General features: G+C 32.1%; 1 protein-coding gene across 3 annotated transcripts in view; it reads right to left on the bottom strand.

Annotated features, from left to right (window-relative positions):
• LOC113398483 (uncharacterized) overlaps positions 1-15,576 on the bottom strand; it is an 87,033-nt gene that overhangs the window by 35,532 nt on the left and 35,925 nt on the right. For all 3 annotated transcript variants that reach the window (XM_064216526.1, XM_026637237.2, XM_064216527.1), the window contains exon 3: positions 2,329-2,537. In XM_064216526.1, coding sequence (XP_064072596.1) covers positions 2,329-2,537 — 209 coding nt within the window. The remainder of the gene's footprint in view (positions 1-2,328; positions 2,538-15,576) is intronic.

Below are 15,576 nucleotides of genomic sequence, written 5' to 3'. Positions count from 1 at the left end.
TTTTAAGTTAGAAACATGAAACTTTATTTTTGGGATACTAATTAAAAAGGAGTAGATACTTATTTAAGTGTTTCTGCATATTCTACCCCTACGGGGGTGATATAAGGGTTGAAAGTTTGTATAGAAGTCCGTCATTTTTAAGATAGAAACATGAAACTTTATTTTTGGGATACTGATTAAAAATGAGTAGATACGTGTTTAAGCGTTTCTTGATATTTTAGGCCTAAAGGGCAAAATAGTTTTTAACATTTCGTATTCAGGTTAGTCTGGAAGTCTGTAATTTTGAAGTTAGAAGGTCGAAATTTTTTTTAATGAAATAAGTGCTGAAATACCCACCAATGTGGTATACAAAGAGGTATTACATTAACGTAACATTTTAAGTTAATTTGTAAATATATTCATATTCTACGCGGGCAAAGCCGCGGGTAACAGCTAGTCTATTATAAAATAAGAATCAGAACTGACTCTGAAAGAAGTGAAGAAAGAAATAAATCGATTAAATTCTATTTTCAAACCATCGTTGCTTAAAATAGAATTAATACCATTATTTATTTGCCACAAAAAACCCTTATTTTTGGGTTTTAAAAGTAAATAGGTGTGTTGCCAGCTACCTAAAACCAAATTACTTTTAATGAGGCTCCAGGCTTAGATTGTGAGTAGCCCGAATAATATCGTACCATACTTTAAAACTATTTTAATTTTGCAAAATAATGAGAAACGAAATGGTTTACTTTGATTTTTAAATATAAAAGTTTAAATATATCCTTTTTACAGAATACATTATAAAATGTATAAAGACTCCTTTCAGCTTCAATAATGGGATTACATTTTCGAAATATTATTTTGTTCGAATATACCCATTCGGAAGTATTTAAGATGAGATATTTTATTAAAGGCATATTATTCTTTGTTCAATATATAAGGAGGTACAATTTTAAAGAAGACTGCAGATATGTTTATTATTAGATTCGATCGACATACTACGTATTTATGATATACTATATTTAGTCTGAATAAATAATATATAAAAGGAAGTTTGAAAGTGGCACCGATAGCTGAGGAGTTATGTGGAAGGCGGCTATCATAGTATGGGCTTGTTATGCGGGGGAATAAGGACAATATTGTGCGAAAGGTCTTGAGCATGAACGTGGATGGATATAGAAGAAGGGGACGACCAATGAAAAGATGGATGGATTGTGTGAAAGATGATATGACTGGAAAGAATGTTACTTGTGAAATAACGTCAGACAGGGAAGTATGGAAGAAGAAGACATGCTGCGCCGACCCCAAGTAAATTGGGGTAAGGGCAGGAGGATGATGATCTAGTCTGAATATCAGATTTTTATTATAAGGACACTAATATTTGTTCGATACTCGATATTTAGAGCCTTAGGTTATTTTGATTGTTGCGCGTTAATTAGGGGATAAAACGACTTATTGCTATTTTTTTTTTGGATTATGTTATAGGTAGGCGGACGCGGAAATGAGGCATCTGATGATAAGTGGTCACTATCGCTATATACTCAGAAGCTGTAAGAATTAAACCATTCCTTATATTGCTAATGCAACGACCTTGGGAACTAAAGTGGTATGACCCTTGTGCCTGCGGCTGCACTGGCTCGCCCTTCAAACCGGAACACAAGATTACCAAGTATTGCACAAAGTGCTACTGCTAAGTGAATCTCGAAACGATCGGTCTTCTAGCAATCATCTACATTTCGAATATGTTTGTACTTGAAATTGAATTTTGTAAAAAACTGATTTAAAAAGTATAATCAAATAAAGAGTAAATTAGATTTTTGTATAGTATATTAGATTTAAGTTTGTCTAGTTAAGTATATGTTATATAGTGTTTACGTTTTCGTGGATATACTCAACTTCGACTAACTGGGTTACATTAGCGAACTATTTATGGTAGTTGATTGAGCAAAGCGACATGTTTGGCGGTCATGTACGACTTTAAGTCATTATTGAATTTACTGACGCAACCTGGGATTCGATCTCAGGCCCTTGTAATTCAAACCCTCATCAACTATTTACTTGACAAAACAACCACAGCGAGATTACCTTCATAAAAAGAGTGAAACTTATTAATGGTTATTTATATGACCTGTATAATGGATAATTATATCCTCTAATGAAAAATTAAAAGTAATATTAAATACCATAGCAAAATGATTTGAAGTAGTAAAAACTTATTTAAAGAGAAAACAAATAATCTTATATAAACGAGAGCTGTGGATGAAATCGTAGATGTGTGTGTGTGTACGTGTGTGTGTGTTTATGATAAATGAATTAATAAATATTTTTTTACAGATATATACTCACATCAATTTTAATTCCACTAACTGGCATCAATCTTGTCGTAGGCGATTCGAGCGGGGAATATCTGTAGAATTCTTGCGTTCCTCGGAACCATTTAACAGAATATATTTCGCTTTGATGTATCTGGTATAAGCACGCCATCGTAACGTTTCTACCCCGCTGTACGACTCTCGGTATTATGTGAAGTTCCGTTGTACGGAGCCCGCCGGCTTCTGCGAACAAAGGCCACGATGAATGATCATGTTTAATCTGTAAACACATAATGCCATCATGATATGTAAAGATAACATCTATGGTATGTCTAGTTAAGATTATATGTCAGGATTAAGTCGATGTATATAGGGCTCAGCTTGCTTATATGTTATATTAGAGAAAGCAATCCGCATCGAATCAAGATATATTTTGACTATAATGATGTTCTTTATTTAAAAATAAATACTGATTTTATGCATTAAGTTTGGTTCTTTATGATATCTGCGTCGCCTACACAGTCAAATGGGCCACTATTTTTTTTTTTTTATTAGGTTTTTAAATTTGTCACTCTTAAATAAATATACAATTAAGTATATACATCCATAGATTATGTAAAATCATTTAAAAGCGAACTCTACATGCTAATTAAACTATTAATTAGTGTTGCTTGCTATGACAACAAAAGTGAAAAAAAAACGAAACGAAAAATGAGCAAAAGAGAAAAAAAAAACGTTTGTACACATATTTCGACTTAAATATTACTCTGATATATAAACATATGTTTAGAGTAATAAAAGTTTTTTAAAAGAAATTTAATAATAAAATTAATCACATGAAAATTCAGAGGTGCTTGTCTGGGTTTGAACCTGCAATCATCGGTTAAGATGCACGCGTTCTAACCACTGGGCTATCCCGGCTCAATTATAATTACCTAATATAATAAAATTTTTGAGGCTAAGTAAATGATTTCATATAAATAATTTAATAAAAATTATTAAAAACACAAATAAATACATATAACACAAATTGTCATTACGAAGGAAACAAGCGTAGATTCGTGTTAAGTTATCCATTTAACCGGGAATCGATGCAAGATGGTTGTTCTTTCTAGTAGATAAGGAAACACGCTGCTCAAAAATGTCGAACTCCCGATATATTGGAATTCTGCCAGTTCGGATCTTAGTCTTAAAAATTGGAAGATATTACGATTACAGAAAGAAATTAATATACATATACTATTTAATAGTTTAATTTTTGGTTATATAAGAGATATTAATAATTCTAACTACTGGCTTAAGCTAAATAATTTAAAAAAAAGTAACAAATTGATTGATTTGAATTTAGAACCATAACATTGGTCAAACGTTCGTATGTGTGGGTAAACCGCAATGTACAATTCTATTTTTAAATTTTATGAACATTTCAAAAACGTAACAAAACACCATTTCCATTCTGTGTCGTAGCTACCGAATAGCTTTCAACGTAACAATGTAAACGTATAATGGTTTTCTTGTTTTTTTCACTTAAGAGGTATTTATAATTCCAAATAATTTAAGGCTTAAGCTAAATAATTAAAAAAAAAAAGTAACAAATTTATTTATTTGAATTTAGAACTCCTTTTATTCTCCTTGTAGGGAGAGGAGGCCTTAGCCCAGCAGTAGGAAATTTATAGGCTGTTACTGTAAAATGTAATGTAATAAATTGATTATACACACTAGTTACATAGTAATATATACTTGTATATATTATTTAACTCTAGAGGCCTTTCCTATTCTTAAAAATAATTTAAAGCTTAGAATTTCTTCCGACACACACAGATCTCCTCACAATGTTATCTAATGCCGGAGGAGATTATAAAAGCCAAATACAGATATCATAGCTCAGTGAGACGTGATCAGAGAAACTACGATATTTGTTTAATATCAACTTTGCATAAAATTATAAACATGCCTACGATAAAATAAATTACATTGACAAATCACAGACATCATAGTTCAGTAACGCGGTCAAATTAAAACCTACAATATTAATTACATAACCATAACGGCTATATATAATAAATAATAAACAAACATGAGATACATATACGAAGCGAAATCAAAATACTTAACAGCTCCAGTCGAGTAAATAAACAAAAGAGAATAGCCCTCGGTTTATTTTGATGCAGCTCGTATTAGTGCACCTGTTGTCTGAATCGCGATATTACGAACCGGCTGTTAGCAATTAAGTTACTTTTGTTGTATCCTATATAATGTTCGAGCCGAGATGGCCCAGTGGTTAGAACGCGTGCATCTTAACCGATGATTTCGGGTTCAAACCCAGGCAGGCACCACTGAATTTACATGTGCTTAATTTGTTTATAATTCATCTCGTGCTCGGCGGTGAAGGAAAACATCGTGAGGAAACCTGCATGTGTCTAATTTCAACGAAATTCTGTCACATGTGTATTCCACCAACCCGCATTGGAACAGCGTGGTGGAATATGCTCCATACCTTCTCCTCAACGGGAGAGGAGGCCTTAGCCCAGCAGTGGGAAATTTACAGGCTGATTATGTACAATATACTACGAAATATCTTACAAGTGAATTTAAATACATCGTCAGCGTTAGTAGTTGGTGAGTGATTTTATAACAATTTTGTTAAATAATGACATTTTACAATTTAGGAGATCACTTTTCTAATACATTTTAAACGTCTTAAAGTACTCGTAGATTTAAGACGCAACATAATAGGATTTCAATGAATTTTTCTCAATATATGTCATGTAAGGTTGATAAATTTAATGAAGAAAATTAGGGAGAATACTGGTAGAACTACTTTACCTTGGTCTATACGCAAAGTTAACACAGCGGCCATTTTTTCATTATATATTTTATCTATTTAGGATCTAAGAAATTATTTAAATAATATTTAGAATTAACGCAAATGCAGGGTACACTCTCATTTCGCTGACTGTCACAATTCGAGGGGATGGTAATCCGACACGGCTTCACATGCTTTCTGAGGCTCGGGAGTGACCGCACCTTTAACTTCCAGACCCCGGGCTGTTACTGTTATCATTCAATACGAAAATTCAATATTTTTTTTATCGCCACGAGGCCGCCAGTACAGTAATATATATATTTATATTTGGTAGTAAAATATTTGGTGAGCGGTATTCATCTATATTCTATTCCAATTGAAAAAGGATTAAAGATAAAAATTAACTGTACTACTAATAATTCTTGATCAATATGTTATTATTTAGTATACACTACTATTCCACTTAAAGAGTAAAATCTACTTTAGTTTTACTTTCAAAATTCTGACAATAGTTTCGTCCACGTTGAAAATTTTGTTGAAATTACAAAATTAATATCATATATTGTTCAAGTCGTTGTCAAATCGTTGTCAAATGTTGTTTATTTGGCTTTTGTTTTCTTTTGATTGAAATTAATATAGACGTTTTTATATACAGCTCTACTATGCTAAAAATATGACAGAAATATGATATTTCTGTTCAAATAAAGCTAACGATTTTTTTTAAATCCTAATATTCATGACATACAACATTGATTAAAATCTCGTGACGGCTGACGAGATTTCGAATGTGTATAGCGCAGACATTTATCTCTTTTCAAAGCTTTTTGTTTTTGTACATTCATTTTGAAATGGAGTGATGGCTTCGATGTTCATTCAACTTGACTGTAAACTCGATGTTTCAAAATCCTGTTTAAGTTTTGTTCAATGTGACTCAGTTTTCCGTTCTAAACACACTGAATTTACTGATTAATATACTATATATTTATATATCGATATATATATATATATATATATATATATATATATATATATCGAAGGTAAATGAGAACCTAGTTACAAGATTCGTAATTAGATGGTCATGAGACATCGTATCAAACTCAAATAATATTTTACTTTTTTACTCGTTTATTCAATGACATCTGTCAAGTCGTGAACGACGCCCATCCAGTCGCCGCCGCTCCATCTACTTCAGTCTAGCGTACTTAGCGTTTAAGTGTCAGACAAAGCAATAGATGGCATCTGCGACATATTAATCAACTAAGAATTTATGAATTCGTTTTTCTTTCAGATGATGTTCCAAAATCAAATAGCAAATTTATTATTATTATTATTTTTTCTTTTTGGTGTTCTGTTAAATTTATAACATTCTAGATTCAAATATTTTTTAACGCTTATCATGTTTTTTTTTTGATACATTCATAGCTTTTATGAGAATCTAAGTTTTATATAGCATTTTATGTGTTATTTAGTGATTTCTCGTCACTTAAAGAATTGTAATTAAATTTCGTTTCACCTATAATCGAAATAACAGTCAGTATGTACTTGCATGTCCTGTGTTTTTTTTGGTGATTCAAATAAATGTTAATAAATAATTAAAATTTTACCCGAATAACGGCTACATGTAAGCCCAAAGATTAGCCTAGTGCAGGAAAATTGTAACTTAGTAAACAAACATTTTTGCTCTACGCCTTACTCCAACGGACCAGCAATATAATTCAAACAGAGAGATCACGTTTCGAAAGATTAGGCTGAAGTGTAAAGTTACAAAAATAAATATCATTGTCATAATTAATTATCAAATATTCCGCATCTATTATTAATGATTTAAATATCTCTGACAAAATAGAAAAAGTTCATAAATAGCCCACAGCTGAATATAAACCTCAACAACGGTAAGGCGAAACTATTTCTTCCACTCCTCAACCAGAGATGAATTATAAAACAAATTAAGCACATGACGATGAATAATACTTGTCCGAATTTGAACTAACGATCTTCGTAATATAAAACGGAGCTTTATAAAACAAATATAAGGAAATAAAAAAAAAAAAAAAATTACAAAAACAAAAACAAACTGGGTAAGTGCTGATCGAGAGAATTAATTAAAACTTTCACAGCCTGTTAAGGAGGCACATTAAAAAAAAAAAAAGATTTATTTCCAAAGTTACAGAAAGCTTATTACAAGGGAATTTCTTTCTAGAAAATTCGATCGAATATCATCCGGATCAGATAATTAATGCTGAGAACATATTTACTGATTGACAATAGATAATTAACAAGTTGTGAAACCAAGCAGATGATACAGTTCTGTGGTCGTGCAAACGTAATATTATATGCGGTAACGGCATTGCATGATAATTCAGTTTACATTATCAACTTGGTTGGTCACCATAATGCACCATACCACACCATAATAACGTCGATTGAGAGTTGTAGTATTACAAATTTGTCATATCACATATGAGAAAAACAGGATAGACGATGCAGCTGTGTTAGCGTACACACCTTGTGAAAACTCTCCGTTGACAATGATGGTAGTTTTAGAATGAAAATGGGTTGATTTATAGCGAACTCTAGACACTAATCCTCCTGAACATTTTGAATGACAATGCTTATTCTTTAAGTATAGTATCAGTTACGACACTTGAATCTTGGATATGTTGTATAAAGATCTCTTTTATATTTCATAGTCGTCCAAATCTGAGATTTAAAATGCAAGGGATACGCTCATCATATAATAGTGTTTTCGGTGCTTGGGCAGCACCAAGCGAGGTATTGCTTCTAGATTTACACAAGAATACGTCTGAATAAGCTGTAATGTAAAGGGATTTGTTGCTTTCATAATTTGGTGAAAGTAATTTTCAAGTAGTAATTTGGTTTCAAAGATCCAAGAAGTGGAACTATACATTTACCAAATAAATTAATGGCACGTCATAATGAATGATAACATGACCAAAATTTGACTTTTGTGTTTTTCACTATCAACTACAATTGCTGCATATTGAATAATGACAACAATCAAGATTCGATCTTGAATTTATAACTTATCACTGGAAATGCCATATAATGCCAATTTATTCAAGAAGTCTCTTAACATTTCAAAGGATTGGTCAACAAAGATATATTGGAACTGTTCTATGAATGAGTTATACTTTACACCTTCAAGTCTTCAATCTGTTCCATGACAGCAGAAAGTACTGTTATTAAAAACGTGCCTAGTCATACTTACTCGTACCATAACTTACCAGATCAATCTAACGCAGATGCTATCCCCCAGTAAACGACTGAAGGTTAAACCTCATATCCATTATTTCGTATAAATGTTTTATTCAAACAATAAATCTCATAGATAGCTTTGTTAATTAACACAACAATATTAGGAGTAGGCCTCATACCCCTAAATTTAATTAATTAATTAATATTCTTACGTTTCCAAGAATACGTGATTGTATTCCGTAAAGTAATTTATGCTATTATAAATGCTTAAACTCAACTTTTATGCGCCATTTTGGTACAATTTGATATTTAATTTTAAGACAAAATGTAAGATAAATATATTTTTTTTAATTTCGACATTTATATTACTGACATTGACAAATTTAATATTAATAATATTATATTAATTTCCTTTGAACGAATTACGTTCTCGAATATTACAAAAACAATTATCGACGGTTATGTCGGAACAAAATTAGTTGTAATTAAATTAACACAAATTAAGTTACATAAAGGTATATAACATTATTTGTATACAGGCAGGAGTTTGGTTATTTTTTCCCACCGAATTACGACTCAGAGAGAAATGCTACAGGCATCTTGCTGTTATTTCATACAATAGATATTTTTAATTTATACAGTAGATATTTTTAACCAACTCCAAATGAAAAAGGAGTAGGTTATTAATTCGGTTGTGGTTTATTTTTATTTTTTTATCTCAGTTCTCCGTTATTTATGAATCGCTCTGGAATATTCTTTTCTCTTTGGGAGCGTATGCTTTCCGTTTGGTGCCATTTTAATTTCAGAAAAAAAAAAAAATCGGTTTATGATTATCAGTTTATGGTTTTTTTGTAAATTTTTATATTATACTCGTATTTCTTATACTTAACTTACTCTTCTTACAATTTATAACTCTTATATAATTTGTAGATGTCATTCTAATTATAAAACTGAGAAATATACCATAAAGATTGAATATACATAAATGAACAGTCATACATTTGATTAGTCATGGCGTCTAATAACCGATTCTAAACTTCTCCGAACTAATACCGCGTTTAAGCAAGTCGATTTTAGTCGATCAATTTGTAAATATGAAGCGATTTGAATCTCCTGAACAGACGATCGAGAAACCATTCAATAGTAGTCAAAAAAATTACCAATTTAGTCGATTTTTGAAATTTAGATATTTAATATTAAATACATCATCATGAAGTCATCCTCAAACCAATTTACTTCCAGCTTCTAACATACTTGAATAAGTCAAATTTACTAATCGGACTAAACGCTGAACGCTCATTGGCTGCCTATTGCGTCATCGATAGTCATCGACCAATTACAGTTCAGATTACATGCATTATAAAAATTAAAGGTAAGTTGATTTAATTATTCTTATTATTCATTCCATTTGGTGGCATCGGTGTGAGGAAAATTTCAAGTGTTGCCCTTCCGGCCTTTCTTTCTTCTGTACATAGCATTTCAGGCCTTTGTTCACAAATTTTAAAATCAAAATCAGACAAAATCACAAATGTTACTGAGGCGATAGAGACCTGGAAGGTAAAGTGCCCTAATGATGATATCCCTAAGGAAGTTACAAAACATAAACTTTGGGATTCGCCATTGGTCCACGTTACACTTTACAGTTGGACACAAAATTTAACAAGTGCCCAAAACCGTGCCAGGCTTCTAGCGTTATTAACTAAAGAGTCAAGTCACTGGTTGAATTCATTACCCTCTAAAAATCTTGGGACACTTTTAGATAATGAATGTTTCCGCATATCAATTGGTTTCCGACTGGGAACACCGCTGTGCTCTGAGCACAGATGCCCGTGTGGAAAGGAGGTGGACTCTTTCGGTTTACATGGTCTCTCTTGCCCAAGGAGTTCAGGCAGGCTTTTCCGCCACGGTTCTCTTAATGATACAATAAAAAGGGCTCTTGCCACCATCGACGTTCCTGCTCTTACAGAGCCTCGTGGAATCAGTCGTGATGATGGTAAGAGACCTGATGGATTAACATTAGTTCCCTGGGAACGAGGACGGGCCCTTGTGTGGGACGCTATATGCGTTGACACGTTGGCCCCGTCTCATATCCGAGAAACAATGTTAAGAGCCGGTGCCGCTGCGGAAAAAGTTGAAGCAAAAAAAAAATCTAAATATTCGTGTCTTATGTCAAATTACTTTTTTGTCCCATTTGCTGTCGAAACACTTGGCCCTTGGAGTAGTGGTGCAAAAAGCTTCATCAAGAGTATAACACCTCGCCTTATTGCCTCCACTGGTGACAGGAGGGCTGGTTCGTTTTTAGCCCAGAGGATCGGAATTGCGATTCAACGGGGAAATGCTGCTAGCATTCTTGCCACCATTCCACGCGGTCAAGTTAATATTATATCGAATAAACATCGTATAAGAAATATTGCTTCGATACAAGTGAAATTTCGAATATATCGACGTGTTTGTTACATAGCAAGCTGGTAAGTAATACATCAGAGATAGTATATGATATATATGTATATGTATGTACTATAATATCGCTTGGCGCGTTCCAGCCACGTTTACACGTCTCCGTAGTCAAAGCGATAGCTTTTGATCACGCATCCGTATATTCCTGCATAGCAGACGCTATTTAATATCAAATACAATGTACGCGTGCATTTTTAAAATTTCACGTATTATTTACTGAATGTTTTTTACGGTAACGAGTTTTGTATGACTCTTATATACGTATTGTTTTGTTTTTTTTTTGTTTTTATTAGTTCAAGTCTGGCTGTGTTTTGATGAACAAGTATATTTTTTGTGTTCTCATTAACAATTTTCAACATGCATCGGGTTATTTACGTTTCACGTCTGTACAACTCGAATGAGTCCTTAAATACAAATGCTATTATATTATGAAAATCTTTCGCAAAGAGCATTTATAATATTTTAAACTAACATTTTCCGGTCGCTTCAGCGTGTCAGTATTTCGTGTAATTTCATCCATTGGAAACTAACTAAACTGTTGGCAGCTTAGGACTTATCTATAAATTAAACCGAACTAACGAGATTGTTTCTGCACTTGAAATAGGGATGAGGTCACACTATGAATATCGATATAACAATTGTTCTTATTTTCAATTAAGTAATTGGAAAATCATTAGTTAAATGTTGTAATTGATTTCACAAATCAAATATTACTTAATTCATATTACAGGCTCTTACACGAGCATTTCTGTATCATAATTTAATTATATTAAAACCAGTGGTCGCCCGCGGCTTTGCTCGCATTTTAGGGGTTAGTTGTCACGTGTTAGGCAAAAAAGTAGCCTATGTCCTTCCTTGGAGTTCAAGTTTGCTTCATACTAATTTTCGTCAAATTCGGTTCATTGGTTTGGTAGTGAAAGAGCAACAGACAGACAGACAGAGTTACTTTCGCATTTATAATATTATAGTATAAAGGTGTAAATATTAGTATAAATTATTTTTTATATATTACCTACACTATATATAAAAAAAACCTATTGTTAGGCCACCATCGCCCATAGACATAGGCGCTTTAAGAAATTTTAAGTATTCCTTACATTTTATGTCTCTTTTGCTTATAGTTACAATGACTCATCCACCTCAAACCGGAACACAATTTAATATCTGCTCTTTGTCGGTTAAATATCGGATGTGTGGCTTCTATCCATCCAGATGGGTTTGCACAAAGCCCACCAATTAAAATGTATATACGTCGAAAAAAGAAACATTAATATTAATTATGACATAAAAATATAATTACAAAATAAAAAACGAAACACCGTCCTATTGCTGGTACCAATTCGTTAATGTAAAAGACAGTTAGGATTCCTGAGGGAGACGTCCGGTGCAGAAACCTGAGTAATCAAGTTAAATATTTTAATTACTTTAATGTTTGTTAGCTAATCTCGAATGACCTGCGGTAACTTTGCGAATACATTTGCCGTGGAGTTTGTTCTGTATCTTTGAAATTGGTTTATAAGAGTTTGGAAAATATCTTCAAAGGAGGCTTTGTTTTCAAATATTTTTTTATATATCGAGAAGGTCGAGGATTGAAATATTTTTTTAATTGTCTTATTTTTAGAACGATAATTTCGAGTTCAAACCCAGGCAGGCACCCCTGAATTTTCATGTGCTTATTTTGTGTTTATAATTCATCTCGTGCTCGGCGGTGAAGGAAAACATCGTGAGGAAACATGCATGTGTCTAATTTCAACGAAATTCTGCCACATGTGTATTCCACCAACCCGCTTTGGAGCATCGTGGTGGAATATGCTCCAAACCTTCTCCTCAAAGGGAGAGGAGTTCTTAGCCCAGCAGTGGGAAATTTACAGACTGCTAATGTAAATGTATGTAATGTAATGTAAGATTTCAAGTTTATTATGAGTTAAATGCGAAATCCAGCTGAGACGTTAAATCAGAACTCACGAATAAATTTGTATTGATTTTATTGATTTATTAAGGACTACTTTTATTTCATCAATTTATTAAACAGCAGATTTGGAGTCCACAATTTACAAATAATCTGCTATATTTAAAAGCATTTTATCGATTTAATAAACAAGAACAAAGTTACATGTATAAAAATGTAATCTCTATATTTCCGTTTTGATATTATTGATGCTAAATTTTCAATTATTCGACTGGTACCGGATTTGCAATCAAAAATAATCCTTATTCAAATAAGGATAAATACTAACGATTCAGAAAGTAAATGAATGTTAATGTTGATAGACAAATATTTGCACAAATGTGTTTATCTTTAGTTCATTAAAATATGGATATTGGGCTTTCGATTTATGGTTCAGAATTCATCTAATACTAAAGTAGTTTAAGGAATCAAAAATAAACAAGTTAATCCTAAGTTTACAGCTTGGGAATTCCAACTAGCAACTAAATTTCCCCTCACTTATCTTCTATGAATATTTTATACGATATTTTCTTTTGAAACTTGAAACTCCCGAGTCTTATAAGCAGCTGTTATTGACAGTTCCGGCAGAAATATAGTTAAGGGAAAAGTTTTACGTACAAAATAGGTGAAAAAAATACTATTTCTCGGGTAAAGATCAGAAATACTCTGTTACGGAAGTTCGAAAATTACACCGTATTTTCTTACTGTAAATTTGTTTTCTTGGGGTCTTTGATAGATTAAAATTGAAATCAGTGAAACTTGCATATGTCAAAAGATTTTCTTACGTTTAAATACATATTTATTCCTACCCCGTTTCCGTACTGGTTACTGAAACGGGGTATAGAATGAGCGCCAAATCCTTCCTCAAAAGCAGACAAGTATTTTACCTGACTAAGATGTTTACAAGCTGTTACTGTACGCTTGCATTGCTTATATACATCTAAAGTATATATAATACATAGGAACTACTTGGTGGCAAATATAATGTATTTATTAATATTATTTGTATGTTTTCCTACTTCCCATGTAAGTATGTGTGTATCAAATCTTCCTATTGAATTTTAAGCCAATACCAATTAAGCCCAAATTTTGCCGATAATTTCAGAATATCTTCTTCCCCAAACCGCTGGTAGTTTTAGAATTGCATATGTAAGTTTATATAATAACTGAATATACATTGATTGAATGAATTTGAACATATAATATTGATACCAGTGACCCGGCCTGGCTTTCAATGGGTGCAAATTAAATACAAACAAACAAATTTTAAGACTCTATAATATTAGTATTAATATACCTGTGTGGATCGTTTGAATGATCTATCAATTTATATCCGTGACGTGACGTGAGTTTATTTATTCCTGTAGAATGTTATAAATAATTTTGTGTCTAACTGGTACATATTAAAATTTAATATATAACGTATTATATTTTTGTATTAGAATTTATTGTTTTTATTTATAAAAACAATACTGTTCCTAAAACTTCTCGAATTAAGGCTGTATGTATGTGAGCATGTGTTTGGTTTTGTGTTTGTGTATGTGAATATTTTATTCACCTCAGATGTTTGAACAATATAAGCCTAATTGTTTCGGTGTGTGTCTATGTACACAAGACGTATCATTATATTAACCAAAGTCAACAATCACAGATTACTCATTAGCTACCTCAGATCGTGTTTGTTTATAGCTTTGATTAACTGTTGACATAGGAATGCGTTTATGATATGAGATTTACGGAGGAATACAATGCATCAGTGGTATCGTCGTGTTTGTCTCGTAATTAAACACAATAAATTAAGACCTAAATAAAATCAAGGCATGCAAACAGATTTTATAAATATAGATATTGTTTTGCAATACGTAGAATCAATTTGAGAAAGTTGAATTTTGTTAATATTTTGACGCAGAATAACTTGATTTATATTTCCAAAATTGGCAGTTTAGAAGTAACCTGTGTCGAAAAGACACACTAAGGTTTTAAATATTTAACTGACATTTAAATTGCGACATTAACAAGAAAACACCGATATACCCCGTGTAACTTATCCTAAACTGTTCAATAAATAAGTCAAATCTTTCAGCAACACGAGATTCCGTGGAAACACTTAAATTATTTCAGTAATTGTTTATTTGTTCGCTATTATGTGAAGAGTACCACCTTAGCAATCAAACGGGCCTCACTAATGTGTTTATATTTACTTCCACAAACACTACGCTAAGAATGCTTTAGAGTGAATTTTGAACTAAATGACGCGTCGAATATTAAGGGCAACGAATGGTATTTCTACGAAAATAACTTTAATGATGAATATTCGTCATCATTACAGACCAAATTAAGAAAACAGCCGTATTCAAATATATATATATGGAATAAATGTGATTTTTTATAAAAGTTATAAATTATAGTTTATTAAAGTAATAGTCCAACAGCTGGGCAAATGCTTCATCTCAGGATATGAAAAGGTTTGGAGCTTATTCCAAAACGCTTCTCCAATACGGGTTGGCGAATACAGTCATATATGACAGTTTCTTTATCCGATACATATTATCTATACGACGTTTTTCTTCACCACCAAAAACGAAATGAATGTTTGCATGATTTTAACAAGAAATCTTCGGTTAAATTTCACGCGTTTGGGCCATTAGATCATATTTTCAGCTCTAAATTTTAATAGTAATAATAATCTCAAAACTAACCAAGTGATTCATAAATGTTAATTTAATGCGTGTCTTACAAAAATAAAACGGATATACTAAAATTGAATCCCATATAAATGGCATTTTAATAAAAACAAAAGAAAATCGAAATGGAAGTAAATAACGTGGTTGCAGTTAGTTTTAGTAATTTCTTCA

This window comes from Vanessa tameamea, chromosome 12, assembly GCF_037043105.1.
Source record: "Vanessa tameamea isolate UH-Manoa-2023 chromosome 12, ilVanTame1 primary haplotype, whole genome shotgun sequence".
NCBI classification, from domain to species: domain Eukaryota; kingdom Metazoa; phylum Arthropoda; class Insecta; order Lepidoptera; family Nymphalidae; genus Vanessa; species Vanessa tameamea.
The sequence above is the reverse complement of the archived record's forward strand: the minus strand, read 5'-3'. Positions and strand labels throughout refer to the sequence as shown.